This window comes from Manacus candei, unplaced genomic scaffold, assembly GCF_025592945.1.
Source record: "Manacus candei isolate 608988 ecotype Guabito, Panama unplaced genomic scaffold, ASM2559294v1 h1tg000044l, whole genome shotgun sequence".
Lineage (NCBI taxonomy): Eukaryota > Metazoa > Chordata > Aves > Passeriformes > Pipridae > Manacus > Manacus candei.
The window spans coordinates 122,276-140,178 of record NW_026138092.1 but is presented as its reverse complement, the minus strand read 5'-3'; the positions used below and the strand labels follow the sequence as shown (position 1 = coordinate 140,178).

Genomic DNA, 17,903 nt, shown 5'->3' with positions numbered 1-17,903 from the left:
GCATAGTCCGGTGTTGTCCTACAGGACTGCTTTGGTGCTGGGTCAGAGAGAGAGAAAGGGAATGACTTTTTATTCTCTTCCAAGCAGAAGTGGGAGGTTGTCTTGTCCCTCCCCAAAGCACTGCAGGCACATGGGAGTAGCTCAGTGCTGGCCCAGTTCTCTGAGAAACACCCGTGGGGGAGAGGTTGAAGTCTTAATGACAACGCTCTGGTCTCTTGATGGCAAAGACTGGGTCCTCCAGTCCCAGCCTGATGAGGGAGAACAGGAACCTCTGTTCTTCGTGGCAGACCTTCTGTTTCTCCTTGTGCAGTCTTTTCTTTCCGTTGTATGTGTTACTGTCCAGAATCTCTCCGAGGAAAGCTGTTACAAATTTAGAGGTAGGACTGGAATTTGGGGCTGTTCCCTACAAACTCCTGCAAAGCCTGAAGGACCGGGCTGATGACTGCTCTTAACAAAGGTGGTTTATTAATATTCCGTCAGATTTCCCTCAGCTCTGGGCAGGACAGGCAAGGGTTAGGGTCGGGAATTGTGCAAGCAAGACCTGTTATTTCTCCTCTGCGTGTGTCAGTTTGGCAGAGCTGGGACAAGAAGGACTCGTGCGGGCACCTCCAGAGACAGCGGGAACAGGAGCGTGCTGCGGAGAAGGAAAATTCCAGGTAGTGGGTGCTGAGAAATTTGTCCTTCCCTCGCCCTGTGCTCTGCACTTAGCAATGGGTCAAGTGCAGAAGTTTCCTGGGGACCCTGGGAAATGATGCCGGGTCTGCCAAGAAAAGTGGGGCCAAAGGAGCAGGACCTGGGTCTGCCAGCGTGGGAGAAACAAGGGACGGGTCATCCTCTGCCTCCAGGAGGGAGGGCAGCAGGAAAGGCCACGGACTAAAGCACTGAAGTGCCGTTCCCCAGGGAGCCCCTGCCCAGACCTGAACTTGCTTCTGCACTTGCTGTCCCTTTCCCAGCGGAGCCGAAGCGTCGGGTGCGGCTGCCGGGGGGATGGAGCTGCCAAGGCCAAGCTGGGAGGGTGTTTGCGAGGGAAGGGGGTAGAAGGAGCTCTTGACGTGCTTTTTTTACTTCTGCATCCCACAGAATTGCCACGAGAGGAAATACTTCAGAGGGGCTTCCCTCCAGATAAGCCCTGAAGATACCAGGAGGTTTCAGCCGGGAGGAAAGGAGCTGTGGAAGAAAAGCAGCCTAAAAACAGCCAGTGGGGATCATCAGGTTTTCCAGCCAAGAAGAACAAGGAGAGAGATGAGGGAATCGGGTTCCAATTCCTAATGCTTTGGTGGGTGCAGGAATGATTTCTGTGTGTTTTCCAGTCCCTTTGGATTCCTGGGATGATTTTAAAATGATGGCTTTAGCAATCAACTAAATCGCAGATGTTGTTTTTGAGAGGAAATGATGCCAAAGAAATGCAGAGTTTTGGGTCAGTTTTGGGGATGATTTGGGTCAGTTTTTGGGGTCAGTTTGGGGTCATTGTTTGGGGTGATTTGGGTCAGCTTTTGGGATGATTGGGGTCAGTTTTGGGTCAGCTTTTGGGATGATTGGGGTCAGGTTTTGGGGTCAGTTTTGGGTCAGCTTTTGGGGTGATTTGGGTCGGTTTTGGGTCAATTTTTGGGGAGCACTGGGTGTTACTGGGGGTTGTTGAGGAGCACTGGGTGTTACTGGGGTGTACTGGGGAGCACTGGGTGTTACTGAGGGTTGTTGGGGAGCACTGGGTGTTACTGGGGAGCACTGGGAGAGAAAATGAAAAATAAAGAGAATAAAAAATAAACGAAGTAAAGAAGGAAATATAAAAAAGAAAATTTAAAAAAAAAGGCAAAAAAACTAAAAAGGAAATAAAATGAAAATGAAATAAAAGAGAGAAAAAAAAAAAAAGAAACCCCTTCTTGGGCACCCCGTTTCCTCTCCTCCCCCCCCCCGAACCGTAAATTGCGGGGTCATCACCCCTAAAATGTGAGAAGGGGACCCCGAAATGTGGGTGAGGGAACCCCAGGGAGCCGGAAAAGTGGAGGGGGAGCCGCAGTAAGAAAGCGAAGCCGGGCGGTCGGGCGGCGGGGTGGGGGGGGGGGCGCATGCGCAGTCGTTGGCAAGACGCCGGCGATCACGTGGTAAGTAAGGGCAGGCAGGAGAGGGACCGGCGACGCATGCGCAGTGGCTCTCGTGCCGGTGCAGCGCTCCCTGCTCGAGTTAAGGGCCGGTTCCGGCGGCAGGGCGGGACTCGCGGCCTCCCGTCTGTCCCGGGGTGTGTGTGGGGGGAATAACGTGAATTTCTCCTGATTTTAATTCTCTTGGGCTCTTGTCCTCATTTTAATTTTTTTAAGGCTCTTGTCCTGATTTTAATTTTTTGAAGGCTCTTGTCCTGATTTTAATTTTTTTAAGGCTCTTCTCCTAAATTTAATTTTTTTAAGGCTCTTGTCCTGATTTTAATTCTCTTGGTTCAAACCATTTCCTAATAAGTCAGTTTTAATGAAGTGTTTTCCAGTCCCTTTGGATTCCTGAGATGATTTTAAAATGATGGCTTTAGCAATCAACTAAATCGCAGATGTTGTTTTTGAGAGGAAATGATGCCAAAGAAATGCAGAGAGAGAGCATGGAATCATCCTGGGATCCTGGAGTGGTTTGGGTTGGAAAGGATCTCAGCGATCATCTCCTTCCACCCCCTGCCCCAGGCAGGGACACCTTCTAATAGACCTCCAGCCTGGCCTTGGCCACTTGCAGGGATGGGGCAGCCACAACTTCTCTGTGCCAGGCCACCTCCCCACCCTCCCAGGGAAGAATGTCTCCCTTCTGTGCAATCTTTCCCTTTCTTCTCTGCAGGAAGTGGGCTGGGACAAGGGAATTGGCTCCCACGAGGCCGAGGATCAGAGCGGGCTGTGCACAGGGGACAACTTCCACTTCCGAACGGGGAAGGGCCCCTTCGTGCCCACCCCTGGCAAACTGGGACAGAGTAACATCTGCCTGCAGCTGGCTGGAGTTCCCGTTGGCTCTGGGCTTTCAGCCCGCCGGGGCTGCGGCGGGAGCCGCGCGGAGGGAACGGGGGCCGGGGCCGCGCCGAGGGCCGGGGCCGGGCTGAGCGGGCGGGGCGGGGCCGCAGGGCCAGGCGGGCTGGGATTGGGCGGAGGCGCTCGAGTGCTGATTGGGCAGCGCTGCCAGCCCGCGGTATAAAGGGCCGGCGGGGCAGGTGGGGGCGGTTGTGTGTGGGGGCTGAGGGTGTGGCCCCGCTGCTGCCCGGGCTGCGGAGGGGAGAGCGCCTTGGCCGCTGGGTTTGTGCACCGGGGCAGCCGGGGGCGTTTAGGGGCGCCTTGTGCTGGGCGGCGGGGCCCGGGTAAGCCCCTTACCTGCCGGGTGCCCCCGGGGAGAGCCGTGGCATGGCTGTGGGTCCTGTGCTCTCTGGGTGTCTGAGGGTTTGCTTTGGGATCCCAAACCCTTTCCCCGTGCAGGGTTATGAGGCAAAGACTGCTTTAACTTGGTTTTTTGGTGCTGCGTTAATGCTTTTTGCTCGTTCTGTGTCCATTTGCAGCCTCGCTCGTGGTTTCCCCTGGTGTGGAGGCGAGTTGTGCTTCCTGCTGGGAGAGAGAACGGCCTTGGGAAGCTGCTCCATGAGCCACAGCTGTGCCGAGCCCGGCAGTCTGTCCAGGTAAGAGCAGGGCTTCTACTGCCCGTGAGGAGCTGGGTTTGCTGTTGGAAGATAGAATGTGCCTATGCCTTTAAATGCAAGGACAGGCAGAAGCCGGGAGGGACCCTGAGCAGGTTTGGTGGCACGACAGCAGTTTGAAAAGACCTTGACTGTGGGAGAAATGTCCAGGAAAACGATTCCTTTTTTGCAGGGAGGCAGTTTGCGAGGACAGGGGGGTTGCTGTGCTCTCTAGCAAAACTACTGACCTTGGGATGTCTAGGGTGGGGAGATGTTGGCCACGTGTGGGCTGGAGCAAAGGTGTGTGGGTGCCTGTGTGTGACAGCCGTGGGTGTGCAGGAAGGGGGGTTCTGGTGCCATTGGAGCTGCCAGGGAGCCAAAAGGGGCACGGTTGTCTGAAAAAGGCAAAAAGTCTCAGTCTCTGTTGACACGTGTACCAAAGGAGATGCAAATTTTCCCTTTCTCGTTGCAGACTTCGCAAAGCTCCCCAGGAAAGGAAGCTTTATATTCCTCCCCAGCTTTATGCTAAAGGTTTCCTTCCTCCTGTCTCAGCACCCTTTCTGCTGTTGGGAGAGCACGAGGTGGATGGAGAGGATCCCCAGGCATCTGCAGGCACAAGGGACTCATACAACTGCGATTTTCCTCCAGCCCTCGTGAAAGGGACTTCCAGGATACTCTTGGGAATGTACCAGCTCTCCTGCTGGAGCTTTTCTATGGAATATTTGAACACAAAGGGTAAAACTAAAGTCAGGTCTGTTCTGGAGTATGTTACACTTGTGCAAAACTCCGTTCTTCTGTTTATTTTCTGTTCTGGAAAGAACAGTCTGGGGTTCCTGGGCACTTCCTATTGAGTGATTCCATGAAAATAATTTTGTACTGAAAGGGGAAAGGAGCTGTCTGTGGGAGGTCAGGTGTCCATGATAAAAGCTTTATGCTTTTCAGTCAGATAAGCCTTAAAATATCTCACAGTGTATAGGAATGCCTGGCTTCTAAAAGTCACCAGCTGAGTCTTAGAGGCTCCTTTGAAGAGCTGTTTTCAGGCAGGCAAATTGCCCCCCAGGAGGGACTCTGTGCCTGCTCTCCCGTGGCTCCAAGGGATCTCTGGCCCTTCACGCCGGCACCGAGATTTTCTCGGGAAGGGCCTCAGATCCCCGGACCAGTCTGGGACACAGGCAAGATCCCCCTGCATTTTGGGACCAAATTGGCCCCCTGGAGGGACAGTGCTGTTGGTGCCCCCCGGGTTGGGGCACCCCGAGGACTCCAGCGCGCACCGAAAGGATTATTCGGGGAGATCCTCGGGGTGCCCGGCCCTGGGGAGCTCAAAGCAAGGTCCCTGCCATGGATTCAGGCATTGCTGAGAGTATCCCAGGGGTCCCTGTCCCTGCTAGACAGGGAGCTCTCTAATGGGCTGTAATTGGGTTCTAAAAGTGGTGCTCCAAGTGCCAAAGAAGTGTGGGATTGGGATTAAGAAATGAGCAGTGAGGGTGCAATTGGCTGTTTTCTCTGGAATGTGACTGTGAGAGCTGCAGGAGTGCCAGGTGTGTGTTCCAGTCCCCAGCATTTGGTTTGCACATGTCCTGCTCAGACACAAGTACAATTTCCTCAGTCCTGAACACAGCAGAATGAGAATTATGGACTGGCAGTGTTAAGGTGATTGGTGTGACAGGGGTCAAACTGGGAAAACATTGGGGAATTCCTCAGTTTGTGTTTTTGCCAAACTCACCCAAACCTCTGCTAGGAAGTGATGGGCTGGAAAAGTTGAGGCAGAAATGGAATTGAAAACTGGGGCTCTTGACACTGTAATTGCTGAAACTAAATGTGTCCAAGCAGCAGCTCTTGTTGTGCAGGGAATAACTCCTGTCAGCAGCAAGGCCCTGACTGAAGTGGCAGCTGCAGTTGTTCCTGTGGTGTGGGCCAGTGGAGCTGCAGGAGAGTGGAAGAGGGCAGAACCTGTAGGTATTACCCCTGATGTGGGATCTCTATGGGTAAGGCCAACCCAGTATCCTTTAAAATCAGAATGCCAGACTGGATTGGTTGCAGGAACAGCTAAATTGGCTCCTCCTGGTTTGCTTGTAGGACGTGAATGCAAGAACCTGCCAAGAAAACCAGTGGACAAGATGATTGATTAGTGCAGGACCTGAGAGAAGCACCTTGAATGACAACCTGGAGGAGTTTCCAGTATTGGATTTAAAAGATGGCCTTTGCATCTCCTTGAGCAAGGAAAGCCAAGAAAGCTTTGCTTTTGCAGGAGAAAATGGGGCAAGCAGGCAGGAAGAAGAGAAGCCCCGTGACTCCTCCCTGAGCCCCAGACAGCCCATGAACTGCCTTGCTGGGAATGGTGGGACGGGCTGGACTCTGCATTGCTCCCTCGGGATGTGTGGTAAGACTGTTATGGCGACTTTTTGAATAGATGGTGCAAGGGCAGCCTTTAAGCAGCTGAAGCATTCCCTGAGGAGAGCTCTGGGTCTGCCAGATGTGTCAGAACTGTTGGAAGCATCTTTGGTGGGGAGGGCAAACAAAGGCCAAGGTGTGCAGTGACCCCCCTGAGAAGGGACTTTCAGTTAATGGCATCCCTGATGGTGAACTTTGTGGGCTGTTCCCCCTGTAGGGCAGGTGATAGTCCCAGCTCCAGTTATGGGAAAAATGGTTAAAAGGGAGCCCCAAAAGCTGGAAGTCCTCCTGGAGGCTCCTGGCAAAGAGAGTTTGCTGCGTTCCCCCTGACAGAAGGACAGTGATAGCTTTTGAGTGCTGGTAGATCCTTTTAATAGATAGCCTTGAGTGTGTCCTTGTTGCACCAGTAGGACTTATCAAAGTCCCCATATTCCAGGAGATAGACACATTGAAGTTTAAAATATTCTTCCTAATCCTTTGTTGGCTTGAGGCTCTCCCCTCAGGAACTGCAGGAACTCCTGGTGCCGCCTGGGCCGATGGATTGGACGCCCCAGCCCCTCCGTTCCTGCCCAGCCACTGGGGCCGTGTCCAGTGGTGGCACTGCCAGCCCTGCAGGTGAAGTGGGAAGGGCCTTTGCAGGTCTTGTGGGTCACATTTATAGCAGGTAAAGTTGCAGTAAAAGGACGTGGGGTCTGTTATTCTTGAGTTCAGAAAGCTCCTTTTGATTGGTGAGCAGGACAAAGTGGATCCTTAAGAGTTCCCATCCGTGTTTGTGTCTCAGCCTGTGTTAGGATTCAGGGCTGTAGCTGTTGTTGTCACTGAGGAGTCAAACTGTGCTTTAAATAATGAGACCCTGGCCTGATGGCCCAGTGTCAAGGCAAAAGGTGGAATGCTCTCTGAGTGTTGAGATGTAACAAGGGCTAATCCTTTTTGCAGTGGGATGGAGCCTGGAAAGTGCACAGAGCTGAGCCCAGGGATTGAAAGGGACCAAGCAAGGGAGGTGAAGAAAGAAGGAAGAAGGGAAGTGAGGCAGCAGGCAAGCAGCACCAAGTTGCTGTGTAAGCAGGTGAGTTGTGTTGAGGTTCCTCAGGCAGGCACTGAGGACTTGGAGGGCTCCAGACAGAGCAGACCTGGGAAGGCCCTCGGTGAAGCCTCTCAGAAACCTGAAGCCCCTGGGCCTTTTGGGGAGCCTGAGCTATTGCAGCCCTGGGGATGGCTTTGGTTTCCTTCTCTCCTCAGAGTAAAACTCTGTGGGGGAGTCTGTGATCTCCCTGACTTTTGTGTCATAACTGAAACTTGGAAGGAAGTTGACCTTGTGTAGTTTCCCAACTGACTTGGCCGGGTTGAACCAGCAGTGCCAGATTGTTGTAGTGTGCAGGGTGTTGTTTGTGTCTGAGCAGTTTGGGGTTGATTTGCCAAGGGGAGCCATGGAATGTTATGGTGTTTTTGTCCCAATATTTGGAGGCAGTGCCCTGGATGAGTTGATTTCTGCCTCACTCCCTGATATCTGAGTTAGGAGATGTACCAAGAACTGGTAGTTTTTGCAGTGGGATGTTCCCTAGAAAGTGCATGGAGCTGAGCCAAGGAACTTAAAGGGACTGAGCAAGCAAAGTCAAGAAAGAATGAAGAAGGGAACTGAGGCAGCAGCCAAGCAGCACCAAGCTCCTCTACAACCAGGTGAGTTGTCTTGAAGTTGATAAGGTGGTCACTGAGAACTTTGGGGTCTGCAGGCACAGGTGACCACCAGAGACCCCCAATGGAGCCCCTCAGAGAACTTATAAGGGTTTGTGTAGATGGGAACAGGTGTTGGGAGTGTCCTGAATGTGCAACAGGAATGCAGGGAAGGAAAATGAACCCTCCTGTCATGCTGACCCCTCCCATCAGCTGCAGTGGAGACCCCTCCGTGTGCCCTTTGGGAGCGGATTGCCAGGACCCCCGTGGGGCTGGGATCATGGCAGGGTGTTGTAAGCAAGGAATGCCTGGCTTCTAAAAGTCACCAGCTGAGTCTTAGAGGCTCCTTTGAAGAGCTGTTTTCAGGCAGGCAAATTGCCCCCCAGGAGGGACTCTGTGCCTGCTCTCCCGTGGCTCCAAGGGATCTCTGGCCCTTCACGCCGGCACCGAGATTTTCTCGGGAAGGGCCTCAGATCTCCGGACCAGTCTGGGACACAGGCAAGATCCCCCTGCATTTTGGGACCAAATTGGCCCCCTGGAGGGACAGTGCTGTTGGTGCCCCCCGGGTTGGGGCACCCCGAGGACTCCAGCGCGCACCGAAAGGATTATTCGGGGAGATCCTCGGGGTGCCCGGCCCTGGGGAGCTCAAAGCAAGGTCCCTGCCATGGATTCAGGCATTGCTGAGAGTATCCCAGGGGTCCCTGTCCCTGCTAGACAGGGAGCTCTCTAATGGGCTGTAATTGGGTTCTAAAAGTGGTGCTCCAAGTGCCAAAGAAGTGTGGGATTGGGATTAAGAAATGAGCAGTGAGGGTGCAATTGGCTGTTTTCTCTGGAATGTGACTGTGAGAGCTGCAGGAGTGCCAGGTGTGTGTTCCAGTCCCCAGCATTTGGTTTGCACATGTCCTGCTCAGACACAAGTACAATTTCCTCAGTCCTGAACACAGCAGAATGAGAATTATGGACTGGCAGTGTTAAGGTGATTGGTGTGACAGGGGTCAAACTGGGAAAACATTGGGGAATTCCTCAGTTTGTGTTTTTGCCAAACTCACCCAAACCTCTGCTAGGAAGTGATGGGCTGGAAAAGTTGAGGCAGAAATGGAATTGAAAACTGGGGCTCTTGACACTGTAATTGCTGAAACTAAATGTGTCCAAGCAGCAGCTCTTGTTGTGCAGGGAATAACTCCTGTCAGCAGCAAGGCCCTGACTGAAGTGGCAGCTGCAGTTGTTCCTGTGGTGTGGGCCAGTGGAGCTGCAGGAGAGTGGAAGAGGGCAGAACCTGTAGGTATTACCCCTGATGTGGGATCTCTATGGGTAAGGCCAACCCAGTATCCTTTAAAATCAGAATGCCAGACTGGATTGGTTGCAGGAACAGCTAAATTGGCTCCTCCTGGTTTGCTTGTAGGACGTGAATGCAAGAACCTGCCAAGAAAACCAGTGGACAAGATGATTGATTAGTGCAGGACCTGAGAGAAGCACCTTGAATGACAACCTGGAGGAGTTTCCAGTATTGGATTTAAAAGATGGCCTTTGCATCTCCTTGAGCAAGGAAAGCCAAGAAAGCTTTGCTTTTGCAGGAGAAAATGGGGCAAGCAGGCAGGAAGAAGAGAAGCCCCGTGACTCCTCCCTGAGCCCCAGACAGCCCATGAACTGCCTTGCTGGGAATGGTGGGACGGGCTGGACTCTGCATTGCTCCCTCGGGATGTGTGGTAAGACTGTTATGGCGACTTTTTGAATAGATGGTGCAAGGGCAGCCTTTAAGCAGCTGAAGCATTCCCTGAGGAGAGCTCTGGGTCTGCCAGATGTGTCAGAACTGTTGGAAGCATCTTTGGTGGGGAGGGCAAACAAAGGCCAAGGTGTGCAGTGACCCCCCTGAGAAGGGACTTTCAGTTAATGGCATCCCTGATGGTGAACTTTGTGGGCTGTTCCCCCTGTAGGGCAGGTGATAGTCCCAGCTCCAGTTATGGGAAAAATGGTTAAAAGGGAGCCCCAAAAGCTGGAAGTCCTCCTGGAGGCTCCTGGCAAAGAGAGTTTGCTGCGTTCCCCCTGACAGAAGGACAGTGGTAGCTTTTGAGTGCTGGTAGATCCTTTTAATAGATAGCCTTGAGTGTGTCCTTGTTGCACCAGTAGGACTTATCAAAGTCCCCATATTCCAGGAGATAGACACATTGAAGTTTAAAATATTCTTCCTAATCCTTTGTTGGCTTGAGGCTCTCCCCTCAGGAACTGCAGGAACTCCTGGTGCCGCCTGGGCCGATGGATTGGACGCCCCAGCCCCTCCGTTCCTGCCCAGCCACTGGGGCCGTGTCCAGTGGTGGCACTGCCAGCCCTGCAGGTGAAGTGGGAAGGGCCTTTGCAGGTCTGGTGGGTCACATTTATAGCAGGTAAAGTTGCAGTAAAAGGACGTGGGGTCTGTTATTCTTGAGTTCAGAAAGCTCCTTTTGATTGGTGAGCAGGACAAAGTGGATCCTTAAGAGTTCCCATCCGTGTTTGTGTCTCAGCCTGTGTTAGGATTCAGGGCTGTAGCTGTTGTTGTCACTGAGGAGTCAAACTGTGCTTTAAATAATGAGACCCTGGCCTGATGGCCCAGTGTTAAGAAAAAAGGGGGAATGCTCTCTGAGTGTTGAGATGTAACAAGGGCTAATCCTTTTTGCAGTGGGATGGAGCCTGGAAAGTGCACAGAGCTGAGCCCAGGGATTGAAAGGGACCAAGCAAGGGAGGTGAAGAAAGAAGGAAGAAGGGAAGTGAGGCAGCAGGCAAGCAGCACCAAGTTGCTGTGTAAGCAGGTGAGTTGTGTTGAGGTTCCTCAGGCAGGCACTGAGGACTTGGAGGGCTCCAGACAGAGCAGACCTGGGAAGGCCCTCGGTGAAGCCCCTTGGAAACCTTCTAAGGGTAGTTGTGTATGGTGATAAGTGTTGGGAAATGTCCTGAATGTGGAACAGGAATGCAGGGAAGGAAAATGAGCCCTCCTGTAATGCTGACCCCTCCCATCAGCTGCAGTGGAGACCCCTCCGTGTGCCCTTTGGGAGCGGATTGCCAGGACCCCCGTGGGGCTGGGATCATGGCAGGGTGTTGTAAGCAAGGAATGCCTGGCTTCTAAAAGTCACCAGCTGAGTCTTAGAGGCTCCTTTGAAGAGCTGTTTTCAGGCAGGCAAATTGCCCCCCAGGAGGGACTCTGTGCCTGCTCTCCCGTGGCTCCAAGGGATCTCTGGCCCTTCACGCCGGCACCGAGATTTTCTCGGGAAGGGCCTCAGATCTCCGGACCAGTCTGGGACACAGGCAAGATCCCCCTGCAGTTTAGGACCAAATTGGCCCCCTGGAGGGACAGTGCTGTTGGTGCCCCCCGGGTTGGGGCACCCCGAGGACTCCAGCGCGCACCGAAAGGATTATTCGGGGAGATCCTCGGGGTGCCCGGCCCTGGGGAGCTCAAAGCAAGGTCCCTGCCATGGATTCAGGCATTGCTGAGAGTATCCCAGGGGTCCCTGTCCCTGCTAGACAGGGAGCTCTCTAATGGGCTGTAATTGGGTTCTAAAAGCGGTGCTCCAAGTGCCAAACAAGTGTGGGATTGGGATTAAGAAATGAGCAGTGAGGGTGCAATTGGCTGTTTTCTCTGGAATGTGACTGTGAGAGCTGCAGGAGTGCCAGGTGTGTGTTCCAGTCCCCAGCATTTGGTTTGCACATGTCCTGCTCAGACACAGGTCCAACTTGCTCAGTCCTTAACCCAAGAGAGGGAGAATTATGGACTGGCAGTGTTAAGGTGATTGGTGTGACAGGGGTCAAACTGGGAAAACATTGGGGAATTCCTCAGTTTGTGTTTTTGCCAAACTCACCCAAACCTCTGCTAGGAAGTGATGGGCTGGAAAAGTTGAGGCAGAAATGGAATTGAAAACTGGGGCTCTTGACACTGTAATTGCTGAAACTAAATGTGTCCAAGCAGCAGCTCTTGTTGTGCAGGGAATAACTCCTGTCAGCAGCAAGGCCCTGACTGAAGTGGCAGCTGCAGTTGTTCCTGTGGTGTGGGCCAGTGGAGCTGCAGGAGAGTGGAAGAGGGCAGAACCTGTAGGTATTACCCCTGATGTGGGATCTCTATGGGTAAGGCCAACCCAGTATCCTTTAAAATCAGAATGCCAGACTGGATTGGTTGCAGGAACAGCTAAATTGGCTCCTCCTGGTTTGCTTGTAGGACGTGAATGCAAGAACCTGCCAAGAAAACCAGTGGACAAGATGATTGATTAGTGCAGGACCTGAGAGAAGCACCTTGAATGACAACCTGGAGGAGTTTCCAGTATTGGATTTAAAAGATGGCCTTTGCATCTCCTTGAGCAAGGAAAGCCAAGAAAGCTTTGCTTTTGCAGGAGAAAATGGGGCAAGCAGGCAGGAAGAAGAGAAGCCCCGTGACTCCTCCCTGAGCCCCAGACAGCCCATGAACTGCCTTGCTGGGAATGGTGGGACGGGCTGGACTCTGCATTGCTCCCTCGGGATGTGTGGTAAGACTGTTATGGCGACTTTTTGAATAGATGGTGCAAGGGCAGCCTTTAAGCAGCTGAAGCATTCCCTGAGGAGAGCTCTGGGTCTGCCAGATGTGTCAGAACTGTTGGAAGCATCTTTGGTGGGGAGGGCAAACAAAGGCCAAGGTGTGCAGTGACCCCCCTGAGAAGGGACTTTCAGTTAATGGCATCCCTGATGGTGAACTTTGTGGGCTGTTCCCCCTGTAGGGCAGGTGATAGTCCCAGCTCCAGTTATGGGAAAAATGGTTAAAAGGGAGCCCCAAAAGCTGGAAGTCCTCCTGGAGGCTCCTGGCAAAGAGAGTTTGCTGCGTTCCCCCTGACAGAAGGACAGTGATAGCTTTTGAGTGCTGGTAGATCCTTTTAATAGATAGCCTTGAGTGTGTCCTTGTTGCACCAGTAGGACTTATCAAAGTCCCCATATTCCAGGAGATAGACACATTGAAGTTTAAAATATTCTTCCTAATCCTTTGTTGGCTTGAGGCTCTCCCCTCAGGAACTGCAGGAACTCCTGGTGCCGCCTGGGCCGATGGATTGGACGCCCCAGCCCCTCCGTTCCTGCCCAGCCACTGGGGCCGTGTCCAGTGGTGGCACTGCCAGCCCTGCAGGTGAAGTGGGAAGGGCCTTTGCAGGTCTTGTGGGTCACATTTATAGCAGGTAAAGTTGCAGTAAAAGGACGTGGGGTCTGTTATTCTTGAGTTCAGAAAGCTCCTTTTGATTGGTGAGCAGGACAAAGTGGATCCTTAAGAGTTCCCATCCGTGTTTGTGTCTCAGCCTGTGTTAGGATTCAGGGCTGTAGCTGTTGTTGTCACTGAGGAGTCAAACTGTGCTTTAAATAATGAGACCCTGGCCTGATGGCCCAGTGTCAAGGCAAAAGGTGGAATGCTCTCTGAGTGTTGAGATGTAACAAGGGCTAATCCTTTTTGCAGTGGGATGGAGCCTGGAAAGTGCACAGAGCTGAGCCCAGGGATTGAAAGGGACCAAGCAAGGGAGGTGAAGAAAGAAGGAAGAAGGGAAGTGAGGCAGCAGGCAAGCAGCACCAAGTTGCTGTGTAAGCAGGTGAGTTGTGTTGAGGTTCCTCAGGCAGGCACTGAGGACTTGGAGGGCTCCAGACAGAGCAGACCTGGGAAGGCCCTCGGTGAAGCCTCTCAGAAACCTGAAGCCCCTGGGCCTTTTGGGGAGCCTGAGCTATTGCAGCCCTGGGGATGGCTTTGGTTTCCTTCTCTCCTCAGAGTAAAACTCTGTGGGGGAGTCTGTGATCTCCCTGACTTTTGTGTCATAACTGAAACTTGGAAGGAAGTTGACCTTGTGTAGTTTCCCAACTGACTTGGCCGGGTTGAACCAGCAGTGCCAGATTGTTGTAGTGTGCAGGGTGTTGTTTGTGTCTGAGCAGTTTGGGGTTGATTTGCCAAGGGGAGCCATGGAATGTTATGGTGTTTTTGTCCCAATATTTGGAGGCAGTGCCCTGGATGAGTTGATTTCTGCCTCACTCCCTGATATCTGAGTTAGGAGATGTACCAAGAACTGGTAGTTTTTGCAGTGGGATGTTCCCTGGAAAGTGCATGGAGCTGAGCCAAGGAACTTAAAGGGACTGAGCAAGCAAAGTCAAGAAAGAATGAAGAAGGGAACTGAGGCAGCAGCCAAGCAGCACCAAGCTCCTCTACAACCAGGTGAGTTGTCTTGAAGTTGATAAGGTGGTCACTGAGAACTTTGGGGTCTGCAGGCACAGGTGACCACCAGAGACCCCCAATGGAGCCCCTCAGAGAACTTATAAGGGTTTGTGTAGATGGGAACAGGTGTTGGGAGTGTCCTGAATGTGCAACAGGAATGCAGGGAAGGAAAATGAACCCTCCTGTCATGCTGACCCCTCCCATCAGCTGCAGTGGAGACCCCTCCGTGTGCCCTTTGGGAGCGGATTGCCAGGACCCCCGTGGGGCTGGGATCATGGCAGGGTGTTGTAAGCAAGGAATGCCTGGCTTCTAAAAGTCACCAGCTGAGTCTTAGAGGCTCCTTTGAAGAGCTGTTTTCAGGCAGGCAAATTGCCCCCCAGGAGGGACTCTGTGCCTGCTCTCCCGTGGCTCCAAGGGATCTCTGGCCCTTCACGCCGGCACCGAGATTTTCTCGGGAAGGGCCTCAGATCTCCGGACCAGTCTGGGACACAGGCAAGATCCCCCTGCATTTTGGGACCAAATTGGCCCCCTGGAGGGACAGTGCTGTTGGTGCCCCCCGGGTTGGGGCACCCCGAGGACTCCAGCGCGCACCGAAAGGATTATTCGGGGAGATCCTCGGGGTGCCCGGCCCTGGGGAGCTCAAAGCAAGGTCCCTGCCATGGATTCAGGCATTGCTGAGAGTATCCCAGGGGTCCCTGTCCCTGCTAGACAGGGAGCTCTCTAATGGGCTGTAATTGGGTTCTAAAAGTGGTGCTCCAAGTGCCAAAGAAGTGTGGGATTGGGATTAAGAAATGAGCAGTGAGGGTGCAATTGGCTGTTTTCTCTGGAATGTGACTGTGAGAGCTGCAGGAGTGCCAGGTGTGTGTTCCAGTCCCCAGCATTTGGTTTGCACATGTCCTGCTCAGACACAAGTACAATTTCCTCAGTCCTGAACACAGCAGAATGAGAATTATGGACTGGCAGTGTTAAGGTGATTGGTGTGACAGGGGTCAAACTGGGAAAACATTGGGGAATTCCTCAGTTTGTGTTTTTGCCAAACTCACCCAAACCTCTGCTAGGAAGTGATGGGCTGGAAAAGTTGAGGCAGAAATGGAATTGAAAACTGGGGCTCTTGACACTGTAATTGCTGAAACTAAATGTGTCCAAGCAGCAGCTCTTGTTGTGCAGGGAATAACTCCTGTCAGCAGCAAGGCCCTGACTGAAGTGGCAGCTGCAGTTGTTCCTGTGGTGTGGGCCAGTGGAGCTGCAGGAGAGTGGAAGAGGGCAGAACCTGTAGGTATTACCCCTGATGTGGGATCTCTATGGGTAAGGCCAACCCAGTATCCTTTAAAATCAGAATGCCAGACTGGATTGGTTGCAGGAACAGCTAAATTGGCTCCTCCTGGTTTGCTTGTAGGACGTGAATGCAAGAACCTGCCAAGAAAACCAGTGGACAAGATGATTGATTAGTGCAGGACCTGAGAGAAGCACCTTGAATGACAACCTGGAGGAGTTTCCAGTATTGGATTTAAAAGATGGCCTTTGCATCTCCTTGAGCAAGGAAAGCCAAGAAAGCTTTGCTTTTGCAGGAGAAAATGGGGCAAGCAGGCAGGAAGAAGAGAAGCCCCGTGACTCCTCCCTGAGCCCCAGACAGCCCATGAACTGCCTTGCTGGGAATGGTGGGACGGGCTGGACTCTGCATTGCTCCCTCGGGATGTGTGGTAAGACTGTTATGGCGACTTTTTGAATAGATGGTGCAAGGGCAGCCTTTAAGCAGCTGAAGCATTCCCTGAGGAGAGCTCTGGGTCTGCCAGATGTGTCAGAACTGTTGGAAGCATCTTTGGTGGGGAGGGCAAACAAAGGCCAAGGTGTGCAGTGACCCCCCTGAGAAGGGACTTTCAGTTAATGGCATCCCTGATGGTGAACTTTGTGGGCTGTTCCCCCTGTAGGGCAGGTGATAGTCCCAGCTCCAGTTATGGGAAAAATGGTTAAAAGGGAGCCCCAAAAGCTGGAAGTCCTCCTGGAGGCTCCTGGCAAAGAGAGTTTGCTGCGTTCCCCCTGACAGAAGGACAGTGGTAGCTTTTGAGTGCTGGTAGATCCTTTTAATAGATAGCCTTGAGTGTGTCCTTGTTGCACCAGTAGGACTTATCAAAGTCCCCATATTCCAGGAGATAGACACATTGAAGTTTAAAATATTCTTCCTAATCCTTTGTTGGCTTGAGGCTCTCCCCTCAGGAACTGCAGGAACTCCTGGTGCCGCCTGGGCCGATGGATTGGACGCCCCAGCCCCTCCGTTCCTGCCCAGCCACTGGGGCCGTGTCCAGTGGTGGCACTGCCAGCCCTGCAGGTGAAGTGGGAAGGGCCTTTGCAGGTCTGGTGGGTCACATTTATAGCAGGTAAAGTTGCAGTAAAAGGACGTGGGGTCTGTTATTCTTGAGTTCAGAAAGCTCCTTTTGATTGGTGAGCAGGACAAAGTGGATCCTTAAGAGTTCCCATCCGTGTTTGTGTCTCAGCCTGTGTTAGGATTCAGGGCTGTAGCTGTTGTTGTCACTGAGGAGTCAAACTGTGCTTTAAATAATGAGACCCTGGCCTGATGGCCCAGTGTTAAGAAAAAAGGGGGAATGCTCTCTGAGTGTTGAGATGTAACAAGGGCTAATCCTTTTTGCAGTGGGATGGAGCCTGGAAAGTGCACAGAGCTGAGCCCAGGGATTGAAAGGGACCAAGCAAGGGAGGTGAAGAAAGAAGGAAGAAGGGAAGTGAGGCAGCAGGCAAGCAGCACCAAGTTGCTGTGTAAGCAGGTGAGTTGTGTTGAGGTTCCTCAGGCAGGCACTGAGGACTTGGAGGGCTCCAGACAGAGCAGACCTGGGAAGGCCCTCGGTGAAGCCCCTTGGAAACCTTCTAAGGGTAGTTGTGTATGGTGATAAGTGTTGGGAAATGTCCTGAATGTGGAACAGGAATGCAGGGAAGGAAAATGAGCCCTCCTGTAATGCTGACCCCTCCCATCAGCTGCAGTGGAGACCCCTCCGTGTGCCCTTTGGGAGCGGATTGCCAGGACCCCCGTGGGGCTGGGATCATGGCAGGGTGTTGTAAGCAAGGAATGCCTGGCTTCTAAAAGTCACCAGCTGAGTCTTAGAGGCTCCTTTGAAGAGCTGTTTTCAGGCAGGCAAATTGCCCCCCAGGAGGGACTCTGTGCCTGCTCTCCCGTGGCTCCAAGGGATCTCTGGCCCTTCACGCCGGCACCGAGATTTTCTCGGGAAGGGCCTCAGATCTCCGGACCAGTCTGGGACACAGGCAAGATCCCCCTGCAGTTTAGGACCAAATTGGCCCCCTGGAGGGACAGTGCTGTTGGTGCCCCCCGGGTTGGGGCACCCCGAGGACTCCAGCGCGCACCGAAAGGATTATTCGGGGAGATCCTCGGGGTGCCCGGCCCTGGGGAGCTCAAAGCAAGGTCCCTGCCATGGATTCAGGCATTGCTGAGAGTATCCCAGGGGTCCCTGTCCCTGCTAGACAGGGAGCTCTCTAATGGGCTGTAATTGGGTTCTAAAAGCGGTGCTCCAAGTGCCAAACAAGTGTGGGATTGGGATTAAGAAATGAGCAGTGAGGGTGCAATTGGCTGTTTTCTCTGGAATGTGACTGTGAGAGCTGCAGGAGTGCCAGGTGTGTGTTCCAGTCCCCAGCATTTGGTTTGCACATGTCCTGCTCAGACACAGGTCCAACTTGCTCAGTCCTTAACCCAAGAGAGGGAGAATTATGGACTGGCAGTGTTAAGGTGATTGGTGTGACAGGGGTCAAACTGGGAAAACATTGGGGAATTCCTCAGTTGGTCTGTTTGCCAAACTAACCCAAACCTGTGCTAGGAAGAGATGGACTGGGGTCTCTGATCTCCTGGGCAGTTGTTTTGCATGACCCTGGGAGCCTCTGGGATTAGACTGGCCTGGGCAGACAGGGAGCAGTTTGTCCTGTGGAGCTGGGCTGGGTTTGTTGAGGATGCCTTGGGAGGCAGGGCTGGAGAGGCTCCTCTGTTGGCTGTAGTGGTGGAAGGTTGTAGCAGCAGGGCTGGAG

The 17,903-nt window shown here is 52.9% G+C and overlaps 1 protein-coding gene and 1 long non-coding RNA gene across 2 annotated transcripts; both read left to right on the top strand.

Annotated features, from left to right (window-relative positions):
- The first annotated feature begins 218 nt into the window (after positions 1–218).
- Positions 219–4,891, top strand: LOC127474760 (uncharacterized). The gene is made up of 5 exons (XM_051795982.1): positions 219–325; positions 458–659; positions 2,812–3,153; positions 3,515–3,631; positions 4,101–4,891. The coding sequence occupies exons 1-5, from the start codon at positions 219–221 to the stop codon at positions 4,155–4,157; spliced, it is 825 nt and encodes a 274-aa protein (XP_051651942.1). The 3' UTR covers positions 4,158–4,891.
- A 645-nt stretch (positions 4,892–5,536) lies between these two features.
- LOC127474759 (uncharacterized) lies at positions 5,537–16,232 on the top strand. Its single transcript, XR_007905975.1, has 11 exons — positions 5,537–5,580; positions 5,705–6,008; positions 6,510–7,085; positions 7,567–7,696; positions 9,265–9,396; positions 9,898–10,022; positions 10,344–10,473; positions 12,043–12,174; positions 12,676–13,251; positions 15,431–15,562; positions 16,064–16,232. It is a non-coding gene; the product is annotated as an uncharacterized LOC127474759 (long non-coding RNA).
- The last annotated feature ends 1,671 nt before the right edge of the window (positions 16,233–17,903 follow it).

Coding starts and splice junctions, on each gene's coding strand:
- LOC127474760 (XM_051795982.1), top strand. CDS start 219: ATGGCAAAGACTGGGTCCTCCAGTCCCAGCCTGATGAGGGAGAACAGG. Junction 326..457: donor TGCAGTCTTTTCTTTCCGTT/GTATGTGTTACT, acceptor CTCTTAACAAAG/GTGGTTTATTAATATTCCGT. Junction 3,154..3,514: donor GGCAGCGCTGCCAGCCCGCG/GTATAAAGGGCC, acceptor GTCCATTTGCAG/CCTCGCTCGTGGTTTCCCCT.